Source organism: Camelus ferus, chromosome 12 (genome assembly GCF_009834535.1).
Source record: "Camelus ferus isolate YT-003-E chromosome 12, BCGSAC_Cfer_1.0, whole genome shotgun sequence".
Taxonomy (NCBI): domain Eukaryota; kingdom Metazoa; phylum Chordata; class Mammalia; order Artiodactyla; family Camelidae; genus Camelus; species Camelus ferus.
In genome coordinates this window covers 8,164,920-8,184,685 of record NC_045707.1, presented here as the reverse complement: position 1 = coordinate 8,184,685, position 19,766 = coordinate 8,164,920, and the positions used below count along the sequence as shown (strand labels likewise).

Sequence of the window (19,766 nt, the reverse complement as noted above, 5' to 3'; positions counted from 1 at the left end):
ACTGGTGACTCACACCTGGCCAAACCCAGAGGTCCGTTCTCTGTCCTCTGCTCCCTCACTCCTGCCTCCTTGAAATCTCTTCTTCTCTATCCTTCCCCTGGCTCCTCCTCCCTCCCAGATGGACCCTTCAGACTCCTGTGCTGGCTCTTCTTCTGACCACTGACCACTCCCCCAGGGCCCAGTCCCCAGACCTCTTCTCTCTACAAATGCACAGAAGTCAGCTTTGGCTTTGGCATTTGGCCAGAATCTCCTATTGGGCTTTAGCGTCCACCTTCAGAAAATGAAGAGTTGACCGCTTCCATCAGTGTCCTTCCTGGCATCCGTGGGCCCTAGAGTCACGTGATCGCATAGATTATTAAGGCCTCTCGTCGGTGTAACCACAGCACTAATACGATCAGGCAAGACCTTGTGTTGTTCTGTTAACATCTGAACATTCTCTTCCATTGTTCTAGCCTTCACACAGAGCGGTATGTCAAACCACCTGACATGCAAGAGATTTGAGAATTGCCTAATCAAGTAGTCCTTATGCAAGATACTCAAACAGGACAGAGTTGCAGCCACTTCACGGTAAAAAGGCTGCCCGAGCCCAAGTCAGCCTCCTGTTCTACATTACAGATAACAAGACGGACAGAGCAGGATTCACTGATGACCACAGCAGCTTCAGAGCAAGGGCCGCATTCGCTGGGGCCAACTGAAGTGGGGACCAAAAGGATGTGCCTTGAGCAGGCAAGGATTTCTAATGGGATACCTGCCCCTAGATGCCCGTCACTCTCCTCCGTGGAGGGTGCTGGCACCATTCACAGGCACCTAAGGCTGAGTGCAGATGCACACCCAGAGCTGGCCCTGTGGTCCTAAGAGCCAGACTCCACAGCCACGCCGCTAGAACTAAGGCTTAGGGACACAATTTTTTCAAATGATTGGGTGGGTGAAGCCAGAAGTGTACGCAAAAAGAATAAGAAATAAAAATGCAAGTGAGGACAACACTCTTATGTTTGCTTCTGAAAATATTAGAAAGTATCTCCTTTGGGCAGTGAACAAAGAACCAGTTCAAAGGACTACTTTAAAAAACAAGTTTTGTCACCAATAGCCAACTTCTCAAGTCCAAGAGTCAAAGGGAAACTAGGTCTTTACGATAGAGAGGGAAGGAAGCTGATACCCAGGGCAGCTTCACCATCAGCAGAATCCCTGTGGACAGTGTCAGCCTAAGAGCCATGGCCCCCTCTCTCCTCCTGTGTGGAAAGTGAGTGTATCATCAGATTCCAGTTTGATGGCCTTGAGAGCAACCTAGCACCTGACGGTGCTGGGAACGACACAACACAAAACAAAGCTCCAACCAACATTTTTAATAATAAAATTGTGACAATTATTAAACAATCTTGATAACTTAATTTTAGATGTATTCTTGTACCAAAGCAGCTCATTCTAAGATGGGGGGTTCTCAGCTTAGCCAAACAGAGATTTAATTCTTGGCCAATGGCGTTCAGTCAAATACTGAAATTGGAACACCCTCTCCAGGTGAGGCCATCAGTCCCACAGCATTAAACATCTCTGCACTGCCAACCTCCACCCTTACCCCACAGCTGACTCGGGTGGGCTGCAACACCTCCCTCCTCATTCCCCACCCCCGATGCTAGTCCCAAGGGCTTCCTCATTCACCAGTTTCTTCAGGCCACAAACCTGGCCATCAGCCTTGATGCCTCGGGCGGCTTTAATTTCCAAAATACCTCCCCAAGTCCGCACCTCCATCCTGGACCGAGCCACTCATCCAGAGCCTGGGCTGTCCTGACTGACCTCTCAGCTCCCGCACCTGACCCTCCTCCTCATCCATCCCGCACCCAGAAGCCCAGGCGACCTTTTAAAACTCTAACTCAGATCAGGTCACGGCCCTGCTCAAAACCTCTGGTGGCTTCCTGTCACTTGGAATAAAAGCCTTCGTCTACAAGGGCCGGACAGGATCTGGCCCCATCTGTCCACCCCCGCCTCCTGCAGCCTCCTTCCGCCACTCTAAACACCACAGACTCTTCCTCACTTCAGGGTCCCAGATTGGAATGTTCTTTCCATGCCAACCATGCAGATGTCTGCTTGAATGTCAGCTCCCTGGAGGGCTGGCCTGGACTGCCCAGCCCCTCTACCCCACTCAGCCCCTCCACCCCGTGACCCTCTGATTTTCTCCCTAGTGCTTGTCACTCTCCTAAAGCATCTATTTGTTTTAGGATGAACCACCCTGTAACGGCTCTCCTTCTCCCCTCTGCCAGATGTGTGTTGGTGGTGAGGACAAGATCTCCTCCCTCTGTCACCAGTCTCCAGGGTTCAGAGCCACATCTGCCACATAGTAGGCCAGAGAATATCTGTTCAACGAGTGAAGGGATGACCAAAATAAACACAAAATCTGGTCCCTTCTAATGTGCCATTTGAGGACTGACTGAATAAGGACAGAACAATGTGTGAGCCATCAATCACCATGTCGTCAAAGCCAGTTACGTGACCCAGTTCCTCTCCCCACAGACCCACAGGTGCCCTCCAAGCTCAGGCCATCTGTAAGAGCCACTGTGCTGAGTGTGCGCAAACCCTGCCCCGAGGCACCCGGTCCGAGGAAGGGCGCGGATGCTCAGCCAAGGCCACAGCCCTCATGGCTGCAGGGGCTGCGTCCTGTGGTCCCAGGGTCACCCCTCCCTGGGATGCTCCCCTCCTGCCCCAGCCCCTGCCTGACTGCTCTCCCTCTGGTGTCTCTCCCGGTGAAAAGCACCCCCAAAGCTAGACCTGCCTGGAAGGAGGGACCCTCCAGGCAGTGTGCTAGGGAGCCCCCTCTACCAGGATCAGCAGGTCTGCCAGCCCCACTGATGCCGGGGGGCGGGGCCAGCCACAGCCCTTTGGGAAGGGAGTGATCCAAGTTGGCAAGGGGACGCCGAGCCCTCCACGCCACCTCGCAGGGATCTGGGGACATCAGAGCTTCCTGGGGACTGAGACACTGTCCACCAGACAACTCATCTCTCCTGGAGCATCTGGATGGTGCCAACGTCCAACAGAGCCAGAAAAAGCCTCACCTACCTGCTGCCTTTTCATTTCCTGTGAAGGGAGCCTTCGTCCTTGCCGGAAACGAAACCACAGGGCTTTCTTCACTGACTTGGTCAACATGTAGTTACCGTGAGCCTGTTACTCAGGGGGACTCTGGGGACCCTCCAGCCCTGCTCTGACCCCTCATTTCTTTGTCTTTGCCTCTATTGTTGTTAACGACCCTGTCCTGACTCCAGGACGTGTGCCCAGCACCGTGTTAAGTGCTCTACGTACATTTCACTGAGGAACTTGTCCCCAGTGGACAGACATGAAAAGAGCGTCGGCAAGTCAGTCTCCTTTCTTGCCTCCCCCACCCCCAAATCATGTCCCTCAAGGGCATAGCTGAGGACCTGCCCCGCTCCGGCATCTCCCAGCCTGAATGAGCCAGCACAGGCCTGGAGGTGCTCAGAGCTGGACGGGCACAAGGCTGGCAGGGAGGGCTGACCCAGAGGACACAGCGCCCCTTGGACATGTGCACCCAACAGCACAGAGGCCGCAGATGGTTCTGGAAGCTGTGTGTGACCCATGGCTGGAGCTCTGGGGGACGCCCACCTGAGAGACGAGGAGAGGTCAGGTGACCTGGAGCCCAAACGAAGCCCTGGGAGCCGTGGGCTCAGGGCTGTGGCTTAAATCTACTCTCCGGACGAGTAACAGATGTCGCCATGTAGAGAATTGTGCGGTCCAGCCTGGGGCCACCCCTCGCTGTGGCCCTTTGCAGGGGCTGGGCCCGCCCTTCCGTGCACTCACCCAGGAGCTTCTGCAGCACCTGCCCATCGTACAGGTCCTCCTCCAGCTGCTTCACAATGATCCGCTCCTCCACCAGCACATCGTTAATCCAGTCGATGAGAACCTGCAGGATGGACAGGTGTGGTAGCCTCGACCACTGAGCTGTGCCCTGAGGACCAGGCAGTGACCAGAGCAAGCGCAGGAACTGAGGGCCGCTGGACACCGAGATGCCCCAGTGCAGGGCCAGGCGAGCCCAAGGGGAAAGGCAGGTTCTCCCAGCCTGCAGGGCCCCCCAAACCTGGGCTGCCGGGACCCCCGTGGGATTCACAGGACAGCAGGTGGAGGGTAGCACCGTGGTGGGACTGGCCTCCTCCTAGCGGGGACCTGAGTGGGTGCAGAGTCTCAGCCAAAAAAAGTGATGATCTGTTCATCACAGCGTGGAGGAGGAGCGGGGATTAAATGAGGAACCATCAGTAACATGCCTGCCATTGGCCGGACAGCACAGATCCTGCCCATCATAACATAACAAATAATAGAATTCTCTCCCTTAATACCTGCACCCAAACCTTCCCCCATCACCCTGAGCCCAGAGCTCTGGTGAGAAAGGGGATACCGTGCAGGTGTTACTCACCAGCAAGATGCTACTCTCAGCGGCATACTATTTTTTTCATGGCTTTATTGACATAGAATTCATATTCCACGCAATTCACCCTTTTTTTTTTAAAGTTTTTTTTAATGGAGGTACTAGGGATTGAACCCAGGACCTCGTGCATGCTAAGCACATGCTCTATCACTGAGCTACACCCTCCCCGCCAAAACATTTCCAACCCCCAAAGGAAACTCCGTCCCATCAGCAGTCACTCTCCATCCTCCCCTCGCCAGCTCACTCCAGCCACAGAACCACATTCTCGCTGGATGTAGCTGCTCTGGATGCGCCATATGAATGGAATCACATCACACGTGATCTTCTACATCTGGACTCTTTCACTCATCAAGAAGTTTCCAAGGTTCACCCAGGTGATAGCACGTGTCAGGACTTCTTCCACCTCAGGGCTGAATTTCACTGTACGGAGAGGCGCACTTCTCGGATCCATTCACCAGCTGGGGACATTCAGGATGTCACCACTTTTCGGCTGTTATGAGCAGCGTTGCTATATACGCGGGCATCCAAGTTGCATGTGGGCACCTGTGTTCATTTCTCTAGACCAGCCTCTTCTCAACAAGGTGTGCATTCAGTTCACTGAGTAATGTATCACAAAAGAAGACAGCTTCGATTGTGAAAAATCTGCGGAGAAACAGGATTCCCACCGAACAGAGCTCCACTTGGCTGACATCACTTAAGGCACTTCTCTGAAACATAAACCGGATGCCTGCACAGACTTGAACAAAAGTACACATAGTAGGGGAGGGTACAGCTCAGTGGTAGGGTGTGTGCTTAGCATGCAGGGGGTCACGGGTTCAATTCCCAGTACCTCCATTTAATAAATAACAAATACATAAAGAAACCTAATTCTGTCCCCCAAAAAGAAGACAAAGCAACCCCCCTCCCTGTGTGTGCTACGTGACCCAGGAATTCCAGTTCCAGAAGCTTCTCCCAAGGTATGAATCCAAATGTGCTCCCAGACATTTATCAACTCTGGAATGGTTCCAAATTTTGCATAAGAAAAGCTGAATACACAAGAGAAAAAAAAAAAGCCTGGAGGGACAAAAATTTTTAAATTTCCGCTGCCTTCTGTTTGCTTTTTCTGTCTTCCAGGTTTTCAGCAGTGTATATTACTTTGGTAATTAGAAAAAATAATAATAGATGCCATTTATAAAAATTAATCACTATCCAGATGGCTTCTTTTTGCACAACTTGACAAGCAAATCTTAAAATGCAAGTGGAAAGTCAAGAGATCCCCAAAAGCCAAAACAACCTTGAAAAAGAAGAAAGAAGTTGGAGAACTCACACTTCCTGATCTCAAACCTCACTACAAAGCTAGAGTAATCGAAACATATGGTAGTGGCATCAAAAAAAGGTAGACACAGAGACCAATGGAACAGACACGAGGTCAGAAATAAACCTCACATTACAGTCAACTGATGTCCATAAGGGGGCTAGGACAATTCACTGGTGGAAAATGGTCTCATCAAGTGGTGCTGGGACAACTGGACATCCACATGCAAAAGAATAAACTTGGACCCTTACTTTACACTATATACAAAAATTAACTCAAAATGGATCAGAGACCTCAGTGTAAGAACTAAACTTAAAAACTCTTAGAAAACATGGAGATTTATCTTCATGACCTTGGATTAGGTAATGATTTCTTAGCTATAACACCAAAAGCACAAGCAACAAACAAAAAATAGATAAATTGGACTTACAATTTAGAACATTCGTACTTCAAAACATACTATCAAGACACTGAAAAGACAACCTATAGAATGGGAGAAGACTTTGCAAATCACACATCTGATAAAGGATTTGTATCTAGAATATATAAAGAACACTTAAAACTCAGTAATAAAAAGATAAATAAAACCCAATTTTAAAAATGGGCAAAAGATCTGAGTAGACATTTCTCCAAAGAAGACAGACCAATGGCCAATACATGAAAAGATGCCCAACATCATTAGCCATCAGGAAAATGCAGATCAAAACCACAATGAGATACCACTTCATACCCACTGGGGCAGCGATAATCAAAAAGACGTACAATAAAGTGTAGCCAAGGATGCAGAGAAATTGAAAGAAACTTCATACACTGCTGGGGGGATGTAAAATGGTGCAGCCACTATGGAAACAGTCTGGCAGTTACTCAAAAGGTTAAACACAGAATCACCATAGGACACAGCAATTTCACACCAGGTATATGCCAAAAAGAACTGAAAACCTAAGTTCACACAAAACCTCATACCCCTCAATGTTCGTAGCAGGCACTATTTCGAAATAATCAAGATGTGGAAACAACCTAAATGCCATCAACAAAGAATGGATAAACACACTGTGGTATATCTATGCGATGGAATATTATTCGGCTATAAAAAAGAATGACGTTCTGATACATGCTTCAATATGGATGAATCTTAAAAACACGATGTCCAAATGAATGAAGCCTGACACAAAAGTCACATATTGTATGATTCCCCTTATATGAAATATCCAGAACATGTAAATTACAGAGACAGAAAAATTCTATAGAGATAAAGTGGTTGTTAGGGACCAGGAAGCAGGGAAATAGGGTCTGAGTGCTGATGGGAATGGGGTTTGTTTTGGGGGTGATGAAAAGTGTTCTTAAATCGACTGAGGTGGTGGTTGAACAAACTCTGGGAGTATGCCAATCGCCACTGAATTGTACAGTATGTAAATTCTACCTCAATAAACCTGTCATAAAAGTTAATCTCTGGGATGCAGGTGCTTGCATCTGCCTCTGCAGGGCTGTTCTGAGGACCTGGGTGACTATCCAGTCGGCAGTGCTAACCAACCACCGTGATCTACACAGACGTCAGCAGCGCGTCTCGGGAGTTCTCAGCATGTCACTGAGCCCCGTTCTGACAGACTCAGCATCGCCAGCAGCACCTGGTGTACGGGGACACCACCATAGGTGCTGCATATAGAAAGAAACATGACCTAGTCTCTGCCGTACGTAGGGCAGCTGGGTGTCAGAGCTGCTCACAGGGAAGGGCCCCAGCATGAAGGGCAGACCAGGCCCCGAGCCCAGCTGGTCCTCCCACGGCCACTAGAGGGAGCTGGTCCCCACCCCCGCCCCACCAACCCCCTGGGAGTCAGGCACCATGTCTCACCCTCCCCATCTCTGATCTGACCTCTGACCACCCTCGTCCCTTTTCTTTAGGCTCCAGCCACACTGCCCTCCTCGCTGGCCCTCACGCAGGCCAGAGCGTGCATCCCATGGCGCCTCTGTACCCACCGCCGCCTTGCCAGTCACACACTCCCCCTGGGTACCAATGAGCAGGTCTCTGCTCAGCGACTAAAGCAGAGGGGAGAGGAAACCATCCTGCTTCTTGCTTTAGCTTCCTTCCAAGCACTCACGCCTCCTGGTCACAGAAGCATTCGTCCCTCCACCTGTCTTCCCCGAGCTGGGCTGCCAGCCCCACGAGGGCTGGGCCTTTCTCTGCTCAATGCCACAGCCCCAGGGGCTTAGCCCCAGGGGCTACACCAGGGACAGACCCGTGGAAGGTGCTCAAATCAGCAGCAGAGCTGCCCAGACCTCGAAGGTTCTCTTGGGCACACAGATGCCTGGTTCCAGAGGCTGCCTCACCCAGAGCACAGTCCTGTCGGAAAAGACTCCAGAGATGTTTCTGCTATGAAGGAACTAAAACTTAAAAAATCCCATCTGGATTTCTGACCTGGTCCAAGTCCAAATATAAAAACAACAGGCAGACAGGGATGAAAGGCAAACTGCACACAACAGGCCACGGAGGTCAGCTCTGGGAAGCAAACGCAGATCCACGGCCCAGGTTCACGGCCGCCCCTGCAGATACGCAGTCTCCTCCTGGCCACATCATCACCCTGGCCTCGCACTGCCCAGGTCATCCATCTCAATCCCCTGTTTCACAAAAGACTTTTTAAACATGGCACCGGTCATGATTTTAGGGACGTACTCATTTGCACACCCCGACTCCTGCAGGCACACGTCTAGGACGCAGACCAATGATGCCCTCGGCATAGTGCTCTTTGCAGGGATCTTTTTCAAGCTTACTTTAACCAGAATACAAAATTTCCCGGAGTTCCTTCTGAATGATAATCAGGATCTGCAGCCTGTCTCCCCAAAAGCCATGACAGTTATGTTTTAATCACTTCCAAACAGGCTTGTAGTGGCTTAATCCACTGAGGACGCAGGCTTATTGCAACAGGCAGCAGGCCATCCCGGCCAGGTGCAGCGCCAGACGCGGCACGGGGTGTCTCCCCCCTCCCCCTGGCGGTGACAACGCCATCTTCCGCCCAGACCGTCTCCATGCAGCTTTCTTCATGGGGACAAAGGGAGGGAGAAAACAGAACTTAACAACCCGGCAGAGTCTGGTCCAATAAACTGGAAGAGGAGACGTGAAATCTGCTGGTGGGGAGGAACGGGTACCCCCCCAGTGACCCGACCAGCCTGCCTTGGGCCAGCATGCTCACGTGCGGAGGCCCCTCTCTGGATCTTCACTCTGGAAAGCATGACGTCTGCCATTCCTTCTTTCAAGGGTCATTAAACATATAAAGGATCTCATCCATAAACTGCTCTCTTCCCCGGGCAGCACCAGCTGTTCACCCTGGAAGAGACTCAGGGCATTTCTGGAGGATGCTAGCGAAAATGACCACAGGACGAAACCCCAGCAAAGAGGAGACAGGCTAGGTCTTTGCGTTCTCGAACCCACAGGATACCTGTGCTCACATCTAAACTTGAACCACAGACCTGCCCGTGGACCTCCGTCCCGGCTCTGCCCTGTCTGTGCCCCGGTTCCAGCACCTGGCACCTTGAGGACAGGGAGTCGCATCTGATGCCATCCTCACGCTTGCAGACGGGCACTACTGTTCTCCCACTTTAATCCGAGCCAGGATTTGAATCCAGGAAGCCAACTCCAGAGCCCACCACGCCCCTGCACCCCGTAACACCGCATTACACACAAGAGATGTTCGGAGAATGTTTCAAGTAATGCCTGGCTTAGCCAGAGCCAGAGGGTTTTTTTGTTTTTTTTTTTAAACAGGAAGCAGAGGTCAGGTCACAATATTTTAAATAGTGACAGTCCTGAGGCATCAGGATCAGCAGGGGTAAAGCTACAGAGGGAGACAGGACAGGGGCCAAGACAAGAGGTAAAAAAAGTACAGATGATGGAGAACAGAGAAAGCAAGCAAGCAGACTGGCTGTGGTTCCTCAGAAAGGTCGCGCTGGTCCCAAGGCCGGGGCGTGCCAGCCGTGAGGATGTCGGCTGGACCTCACCCTGGCCTGGTCAGGCTCACGCTCTGCACCAAGAACAACCGTTCCTGGGTCAGATCCCTATGGGGATCCCCTGGGAGGCGGCCTTTGCTGGGACCTCCTCAGATTTAATCAGTCGGAGGTTGGATGATCAGGGCCTAGAGCCAAGACGGACATTCTGAACAGCAGCAAGGATCACACAGGTAACGTGGATGGAGGTGTTCTGTCTGAACCACCAGGACAGGTCATCCTCACCCCTGGGTCCCCACGGCGGCTCTGGGGACCACTTATATCAGCATCCAGCTCACAGGTTCCTCCCCCCCACCCCATCCTCCCAGGGCCCCCTTCCCAAGACTCGGACCCTGGAGGTCCGGGGTGGGGCAGAAGCCTGCCTTGTCTGCGGGCCACACGCCCTCCCGGCTGGTCCTGAGGCACAACCTCGGGTGGGCACTGCCAGCCCCGCTCCCTCATTCAGCACCTCTGTGCGCAGGCAACCTCCTGACACGGGGACTCCCCTGGGAGCAAAATGCTGACAGTCCGACTGCGTGGGGAGTAGATTCTAGATGGAGGAGGAAGACCGAAACCAAGCAAATAAACACACAACAGTTCCAGGCAGTGCAAGCTGAGAGAAGGTGTCCGGCCGGGACGAGGAGCTGGGCTGACGGGACTCAGCCTCCAGTCACGTGCGCCCATCCTTGGAATAAACCTCTATAGACAGACAGACAGACAGACAGACACAGAGCTGCACCCACTGGCTCCGTCTCTCTGCAGAGCCCCGACAGACACAGAGCACCCCTTTTACTACTTAGACGTGGCCTGTGGAGAACACTCTGGTGCCTGAAAGACAAGGTCGCCTTCCTCACCGACACTCTTCTGTTCAGAATACCAAAGTGGGTGTCCAGGGGAGAAGAAAAATTCTTAACAAAATAAACTCAGCAATTTAAGTTGTTAAGAATCAGCATTTCGGGATGGGCCCCAAAATGACACTCTCCATTTCAATTTTTTAAAAGGTAAAACACGTGAAGGTTTTGTTTGTCCTGAATCAGCCCTGTGAGAAGGCAGCTGCGCTCCACGTCAGGCCCAACAGCCACGGTCAAGGTGGAGAAACTTTTGAAAATGTCCTTTTAAGAGAAGTTGTCTGTGGCGCGCACTGTCATCAAAGCCAGGGGTCAGCTGGGCTGGCGGGGGCTGCAGAGGTGGGCGTTTTCCACAGCTGCCTGCCCCGGACCTGGCATCGGGTCTGACCGGGTGAGGATGCTGTCAGAGCCTTTGCCGGCCGGGGTTACCTTTGAAGCCCTATTGTGACTCAGTCAGAGCCATCAAAACTGCAATTCGCACGCGGACACGGACAGACGTTGGAATAAAGCCTCGACGCTAAGCTGGAGCTTGAGAAACCACCACGGAGAAGAGGGCTGCCCCCACCCCCCCAGCCCCTCACCCGCCCCCTCGACAGCCCCAGCGAAGAGCCGCAGAGCCCCAGCCCCTCCCGCCCGTCCTCGCTTCCAGGACTCTCAGAATCTGACCACCGGCCAGCGCAGGCAGGGGCAGCAACATGAGAGGAGGATGAGCAGGGCTGGCCGGAGGGGCCCACGTGCCCGCTTTTCAGAGCCTCCTCTGGACTCCCCCCACCTCTGTGCTCCAGCAAGAGCGGGACCGCCCTGAACACCAGTCTGCAAGGTGCCGAGAGTTCACTCCGGCTGCTCCCAGCCTCGAGGGTGGGGCTGGGCCCCTGGGAGGCACTCCGGGCCGTCTAGCCTCCTCACCCTCCCCGGAACGCAGCATTGAGGCCCCTGGACCAGCCCCTAGGCTTTGCTCTTTTGCCCACAAGAGCCTGAACCCCAAGATCTGCCCTACCAGGGATAGACCGACCAAGACCCTCATCCTCACCTTGACCAGCTCCTTGAATCTGGGGTCGTCCCTGGAGGTGGGGTCGATCACCCTGCGTTCCTCGTTCTCCTCTGGGGGACAGAGGACAGTCAGGTTAGTGTCAGTGGGGGCGGGCGGCTTCCCTCACACAGATGGGGGGCGCTGAGAGCAGACCCCCGTGGTCCTCTCAGTAAGCACAGACCAAATCAAACGGCCCTGCAGCAGTCACGCGGCCCGGGCGGGCGGCCGATGCGCGGACCTGCCTTCCGGGAGGCGATGGGGTGTCCACCCCCATCTTTTGGGGACATGCACACAGGTCTGAATTGGATCTGTGGGAAAAGCTCCCTCATCCACCATCACTCTCTGAGAAAGCTTGCCACTGCGTAAGGAGGTATGGAGACAAATCTTAGAAAGAACCGGAAAAAAAAAAAAGAAGATGTCTCACGGCAAACTGTTCACCCATATCTTTTTCTGTTTATCTGTTTGTTCCTCCCTCCGCATTCTGGCCTGACCCATGGACCACGGGCTCCAATGAGCGCGTACGGAGGGGGAGACGTGGTGCTGGGGAAGGGGCTGGCAGAGGGGCGAGACCCACAGGGTCAGACACGGTGCAGGAACAAAGCTGACGGGGCATTAAAAGGAAAGGAAGGAGACACAGTGCGGGCTCCAGGTGGGAGCCAGGGCCCCCAGGACGTGCAGGTGGTGATGACCCGCACCCGGGACCGCCTAAGCTCCCACGACTGGGGCGCTGTCCACGTCGGTGGGAATGAAATGACTTTGAGTGACAGAGGCTTCACCACAGCAAAATTTAAAACCTGACCAACTATGTTTAGACCTGATGCTTCAGAGAGATGCTGCAGGTAACACGCAGGGGACCACATGGCGGTCCCTTGTGATGTCCCTGCTGAGGGCCCTCAGCAGCCTCCCATCACTCCTGAGATCAAGGCCGGCATCCTCCCCCGTGGCCGCCCTCTGTGGCCTCTTTCCCCAGCTCTCCTGGACACCCTCCAGTCCAGCCCTTCCGGCCTCCACTGACTCCTTGACAGCCTCTCAGCACCTCCGGCCCCTGGGCCTCGGCACCTGCGGCTCCCTGTCCAACACTCTCCCCACACTTCACGTCCCCTTCACCCTTCAGCTCTCAGCTCCAGGTGCTGACCAGGCCAGTTCTTCTCAAGGCCACAGAGCTACAGGGGCCAGCAGAATCTTACAGCGCAAAGTAAGCCCCAAGAGTAGCTACTGAGCAAAATACTAAGGCAGGGAGGTTAGGGCCCAGGGAAAAGCAGGTCCAAGGCACAACAAAAGCCTGCCACACAGTTAAGAGAAATCCGGTTTTGAGCACTCCTGCTGGCCTAGAGCAGGGTTCTCAGCAGAGCAGCTGCGCCCCCTCACCCCCCGCACCTCCTCCCAGGGGACAGGACATGCAGCCACGCCTGCAGACATTTTTGGTTGTTCCAACTGGTAGAGAGGGGGATGCCACTGGAATCTAGTGGGTAGAGACCAGGGGTGCTGATCAACACCCCACAACACACAGGACAGCCCCACCATAAAGAATCATCCAGAGCCAACCATCCACAGTGCCAAGCGTGGGGGTGGAGGGAACCCTGTTCTGAATCAGGGTCATTTTCAGACTGTGCTCATCCCAGTTTCCCCTCAAAGAGGGTCACCTCCCTGGGCAGCAGTTCCAACCAGACTGAAGACAATGTACCACCGCCAACAGTGAAGGGACTGCTTCTGAGAGGAGAGGGGAAGACGCAGGGGACCCCAGGGGCAGCCCCAAGCTCGTCCAGCACTGGGCGTCAGGTCAGCCGGACTGAACCGGCGTCTGTGTTTCTCCCCCACGAGCTCCTGCTGGCCTGGCCATGTGCTGGGAACCACGACACAGGGATAGGTCAGGACTTCCCTTTGAACCAGGGTTTGGAAACAGTGGAATGTTCCAAGACTGTCTTCCAGAGCCAACCAATCTCAAAACACACTTTAAGGAACGCGTGTCCAGGCCATCGCCCATCAGTGCCGGCTGTGACTCGGTCCCCAGGCGGTAGGTGTGGGTGTGGGGCCGTCACCACTTGGCAGGTGCCACCTCGCAAGCCCCTGGCACTGGGGCTGCTCTGGCCCGTGCAGAGATGGGGGGGGGGGGGCATGTATTAATCGTGTTACTTATTTTCTGTATTCTCTGATGCTTTGACATCTTGGGGCCTTGGGGGCCTGGAGGGACTGCCCCTCCCAGAGCTAGCTGATTCCCAGGACAGCAAACGTGTCCCCTATGAGTGCCTTTCAAATGCAAACGACAGTGCAGAGCCCACATCCCCCAACCACCTCTTGTACTGAGGGCCCTCACACTCCCAGCCTGTAGCCTCTGCCCTCATCACCCCAAGGCCAGGTACAGACAACTCAGAGTGGCCCCTGAAGTGACCTCAACCAGACAATCCAAACCTGCTCCTCTGCCTCCCCACTGTTTTCCGTGAAATCCACAAGAAAGGCTTCTGCCCACATTTCCCCCTCACTCTCTGCCTCCTGTCCAACCCCAGCGCCCTCCCTCCTCACCGTGGGAACCATGCGTGTAGCAAACCATCTTTTCAGCAGCAGGAGTCTCCTGATCCGCACTTCAATAATAGCGAAACTGACATTCGAAATCAGAGCGGCAGAAACCTACAGCGGAAGGCTGGCTTTTCCACTACAGACTTTCCCAAACATGACCTTGAGCTGAGAGTGCAGACTCTCAAATGCCACCCTGTGTGACATCTGATCAAATGGCCACGACCCCCCAGTGAACCACACCCCCCGGCAGCTCAGCTGGCCCACGGCAGGGAGCTGGCAGGACCCACGGTACCGAGCAGGGTGTCTTCAGGGTGAATCTCCACCGAGGCAGGGGACATCGGCAAGTTGATGGCATTTTTGCCTTCTTCCTGCAGGTCACTCACTGTTGAGCAGAAAGAGAAAGGAAAAAGCCGGTCAATATAAATGGAATATTGTGGCCTCACACGTTGGCAGGGGAAACACGGAGAAATCAACTCCTGTTTTTTAAGCACTTAACAAACATTCCTAAATGGCTTGCTGCCCAGAAAAAGAGTCCAAGGAAAAATGCTCCGGACCAAGAATACATTCTGCAATTGTTCCCCCAGCCAAACAGTCCCCGCGTCCCGCCAAGCCCTGCCAGGGCTTCACTGCTTTTTGGAATACATGACGAAGACGCAGAAGCTTCTGGATGCTTCCAGATCCGCCCACGGCTACTGATACGGACAAAGCCTGGATCACAGCGACAGGGCCTGAAAAGGCAGCTCCCCTCCCCACCTGGACGGCTGTGTCCTCGGCTGTGGACTCCGGGTGTGAAGACCCCCAACCCCAGCACACACACAGGCGAGCCCAGGTTCGGGGACAGAATCCTGAGGGGCTGACACCAGGTGATGCCCAGGGTCGGGGGCAGTGGAACAAGCAACAGGATCTAACAAACTGGATCAGAAGTCAGTTGGCAGCACAGGATCCCTGTCTAGAGGGCAGTCGGTGGACAGTCGCAGGGCCCCCAGGGCAATGCGATGGGAGGGGTAGCGTGGATCCTGCCGTGCAGAAAGGACCCCTCGATCCCACAGTAGAGGGACCCCTGGGAAGCACCCTGAGTCACACCAGCCCAGCTGCCATCAGACTCCAGGCTCCGGCCCCGAGATCCCACTCAGAGAGTACAGGTGAGGCTGGGCACCTGCCGCCTTCCCAGTCCTGGCTGAGAACTGCTGGGCAACAGTCCCTGACCACGTGCCACAAAACCAGCCCTCTCCGTCAGCGATCACCAGTGACACAGGCAGAGGACCCTCCCCCCCGTAACAAAACGTCCTCAGAGGTGGAAACCCATGTCCTCTTTCCATACCCTTGAACCTTGAACACTTCCAGTTCCAGGACTCGAAGGGGCAGGGGGCAGAGTAGCCAGGGGACAGGTCATGGTGGCCCAACCCCAGGCACCTCTGGTAACCTCTCTCCCCGTTTCCTTAAAACATCAGGGCCCCTGGAAGAATCGAATGAAATGACAAACGTCAGGCCCCAAGCCCAGAGCCGAGCACACGGCGGGCTCTCCGGACTCAGCAATAGACCCAGCTTTGGGGACCAGCCACCCTCTGTCCCTCACAAGGGAGACACAGCTTCTAACATCAGGAAGGCCCTGACACAGGACTGATAAGAAACGGGCTCTCCTGCACAACCATGGTCTACAGCAGTGATGATTTACACAGCGATTCGCAGACCAAAGGTGGAAACCGCCCAAGTGTCCACTGATGGATGAAAGGATAAACAAATGCGGTCCCGACATACAATGGAATGTTATTCACCCATAAAAAGGAAGGAAATGCTGCCACAAACCACCACGTGGGTGAACCCTGAAGACATTATACTAAGTGAAATAAACCAGACACAAAACAGCAAATCCTGTTTGATTCCACTTACGTGAGGTCCTGAGAGTCAAATTCACAGCAACGGAAAGGAGAAATTATGGGGAGGGAGCGTTTAACGGGGACAGTTTCAGTCTGGGAAGATGGAAAAGTTCAGGAGATGGATGCACAACAATGTGAATGTACTTAACACCACTACTGAGCTGTCCACCTAAAAAGGAGTAAGAGGGGCTAAAAATGCTAAATTTTGTTACGCATATTTCACCTCAATTTAGAAGAAGAGAGGGGAGAAGGTGGGCCCCTCCCAACAACATTGCAGCCTGGAGGTCAGCCCGCAGCAGGAGCAGGCGCAGTCCCCGCCCCGCCCACCCCCCCCTGCAGGGCACAGCCTAAGAGCAGAGCCCACGCACAGCCACCTTTGTCTCCCCAAATCCTGAGCTGCCCTCAGTGCAAGAAGCAGACACATGTTACACACCTTCGGGGCAAATGAGCCCAAGATCAGCCCGCGCCCCAGTCTCCTAACAACATTCCAAGATTCCCCCCCCCCCCGTCACTTGGGCACGTTGAGAAAACAGAGACCAAATTTCAGCTATTGTTTTTACTCTATTATGAGTTACAAAGAGTCTTTTAACCCACAAAGAGCTTCCAAAGGTAGAAAAGGGAAGGAGGGAAATGGGGTTTTTCACAAAAAGTCCTTGCGTATGTGAGAGGCATGTCTGTAAACTGGGGATGCGGGTGCAGGCAGCGGCGGGGGGCTCCCCACTCCCGGTTCCTGGGCCAACATCACAGGAGGACAGAGAGGCCAGGGGGGTCCCCGTGGGTCAAGGCTGTCTGCGATGGTTCTGTTCGCAGCAGAGGAAGAACAAAAGACCCTGGTTCCCTGTAGGCGGAGGGCTGCACAGGTGGGCTTCGGGGCACAGGTGAGCCATGCAGGTGAGTCCTCACCTTGAGCCTGTACCTCCTCTCAGAAGCCCTGGAGCTGTCGCACAGGTCATCCAGTTGCCTGGACATGGGATGAGGACTGGAACGACTGGAGGGGTGGGGCGGGGGGGGGCTGTTGCGGCGATAAAGAGATGCTTCCAGGAGCCCGGCTGCCTGATCTCAAACACAGGGAGAGGGGAGGAGAACGGGCACGGCATTTCAAAGCAGAGAAACTGGGTCACATGAAAACAGAGACATTTCCACACCGGCCTTGAACATCAAAGATAACACTAAACAGGACCCGGGATCTCACAGCTTCAATAAAGGAGAAATGCTCTCCCAGAACCGCCCAGGCTCGGGCCAACGGGACATTCCACAGGCCTGTTAAGCATAGGGCAGAGGAAAACAAGGATGGTCTGGGGCCTGGAGCCCCGGGTTCAGGTCTCACTGTGCCACGTGCTGGCGTGTGGCCTCCAGCCAGTTCCTTCATCTTGCTAAGCCTCAGTGTCCTGGTCTGTAACGTGGGGATGGCGGCAGCACCAACCTTGCAGGGGCTTCTGAGGAAGAAGTGAACTCATCCCAGGGAGAACCAGGGAAGGCTTCCCGGAAGAGGCAGCAATTGAACTTGGCCTTGAAAGATGGCAAAATCCAAAAAAGGGACTTTGGGAATCCAGGTAAAGTATGTGGGTGGCAGATCAGAGCTGGGACTCTGGAAGTGACACTGCTGAACCACAGTGCCCCTTTGGGACTCTGCTGCTGTTCGCGGGCTGGGTTCTCTGAGGGACACAGCCCCTTCACCGAGGGGCTTTCGGTTGAAATCTGATTATCGTCTTATGAGGGTCCGTCCGACATTTGGAAGGAGGGGCTCCCCTTGAACCATGGCTTTTCCCCAAGGACCCCGCTCTGCCAGGTCAGTGGCTTTCTGCTAATCCTGGGAATGCCTTGGTTTTGAAAGGACTGGTCCTTCTGCCAGAAAGTCACACACTTCAAAGACTCGAAACGCTGCCTCTCTTGGGTCACAGAGAAAGATCTCCAGGCTTCTGGCGTGCACGACGGGTGTGGGCGCTCAAAGGGGCTGGGGCTCGCGGTCACAGGGCCAGGGGTTCATCACTTTTTTAAGTGCCTGCCGTTGTCTGGAGATGAATGCCCTTGACCACACTAAACCCAGCAGCCGACTGCAAGGGAACTGAAGCCATCGCACTTCCGATGCACCAAAGTTCACCTTCCAGCAGTGACACCCTGGGCCGCGGGCCGCAAGGGGACACAGGGCTGGGGAAACGCCAGGAGGGAGAGAGGATGGAGGCAGGCTCAGGGGGCAGCCGAGGGGGAGCATTTGGCAGCACAGGTGCCCCGTAGGGACAGCTACTCCTCGCTCAGCCCAGCGGCACAGGTGTGGGACGTGCAGACCACAGTCACCAGATCTCAGGAGCTTTCAGAAAAAGCTGGAAATCTGAGGTTTTGTGTGGATTCTCCCAGTTTATAAATGTGAACAAGTAATTCAAATACTGTGGCCCAACCAGGGGCCACCGGTTTACAACCCTAAGTCACAGTAAATGTGCAGCCCACGTTCCTGCCTGTCAGTGGGACAGGGTCACTAACGTTTCCTGAGCACCTACTGTGTGCCAAGCACCTTCCATGCCTTCCATTCATCTGATATCCTAACAAGTCTGCGAGGGAGTGGCGGGGTCCTGGCGGGGTCCTGGCTGGGTCCTGGCTGGGCTGATGTCTGCCAGATGTGAAGGCACCTAATGGACACCACCCATGAGCCCTGGAGTCAGAAATGAACCCAGTTCTACCTGTTCTTGCACTCGCTATGCTCAGCTAAGTCCTCCCAATCTTCAAGCTTCAGCTTGCTGGCCGCCTCTTCCAGGAAGCCCTCCTGGGTGCCCCCTCCCATCCCAGGCTCCCCTCTGCCTGGCTCGCATCACACAGCCAGCTCTGTAACTATCTCTTTCTCAGACCGTCTGCCCACACCAGTGCTAACTCAGCCCCTGTGCATAGTAGTTTCTTTTATTTGAAGAGCAGCACAATGAAAAGCTTAGAACCCGGGAGCCAGTCTGCAGGTTTCAGATCCCAGCTCGGCCATTGACAAGCTGGGTGAGCCTGGGTAAGCTACGTAATTGCTCTGTGCCTCAGTTTCCACCTGTGACACAGGGCCTGGTACACCCCAAAGAGAGGCTATGCGCCGGCAGAACCATCTCTCGGTCAGTGCCAGCTGCTGAATGGAGGGAGACGTGAGAGTCTCCAAAGCCTGCTCTCTTTCCGTCACTCCACCCAGGGCCTGGGCAAGGCTTGAAAACAAACCCCACCTCTCCTATTGGAATCACAAGCGCATAAAAAGGAGGAAAGAGCATCGAAAACGAAAACCTCAAACATTTCACAAAGAGCCGGCCGTTTACACCCCAGGCCAAGCACAAAGGCTCCATCTTTGATTTTTTTTTAAATCTTCTTTGTACGAGTTCCACTTATTTATTTATTTATCTATTTATGCCCAGGCTCTTTCCTCCCAAAAAGGCTTTTAGGCAGCTTTTTTTTTTTTTTCTTTTTCCCTTTTGACATTATTAGGAAAAGGCAACTTTGAAAGCAGATTGCCTTAAAGAGCAAGGTGATCTGCGAAGGGAAGCACAGATCTGAAGACACACAGGTTCTCACTCCAAGAGGGGCACGGAGCAGGAGGCGGATCACGACGCACCCCCCGCAAAGGCAGGCGCGGGAAGCTCGCCGGGGCTCACCTGCAGGGCTCAGCAAAGAGCAGAAAGACCTGGTGGCGGGTGAGCCGCGACCCTCGGGGGCTGAGGCGTGACCACTCCATTTCTCTGACATTTTTCTAAGTGTGTCATTTCAACACAGCAGAGATGGTTTCCCACCAATGAGGCTTTTTACACCACATCTACCCGTCCTGGTTTTCGTAGAGAACAAAAGATCAGGG

General features: G+C 53.9%; 1 protein-coding gene across 5 annotated transcripts in view; it reads right to left on the bottom strand.

Moving 5' to 3' along the window:
* PARVB (parvin beta) overlaps window positions 1-19,766 on the bottom strand; it is a 93,563-nt gene that overhangs the window by 29,316 nt on the left and 44,481 nt on the right. For 4 of the 5 annotated variants that reach the window (XM_032492402.1, XM_032492401.1, XM_032492404.1 and 1 more), the window contains exons 2-4: window positions 14,374-14,463; window positions 11,568-11,638; window positions 3,802-3,904 (exon numbers count right to left, since the gene is read on the bottom strand). In XM_032492402.1, coding sequence (XP_032348293.1) covers window positions 3,802-3,904; window positions 11,568-11,638; window positions 14,374-14,463 — 264 coding nt within the window. The remainder of the gene's footprint in view (window positions 1-3,801; window positions 3,905-11,567; window positions 11,639-14,373; window positions 14,464-19,766) is intronic. The other variant, XM_032492405.1, reaches the window with a different exon arrangement.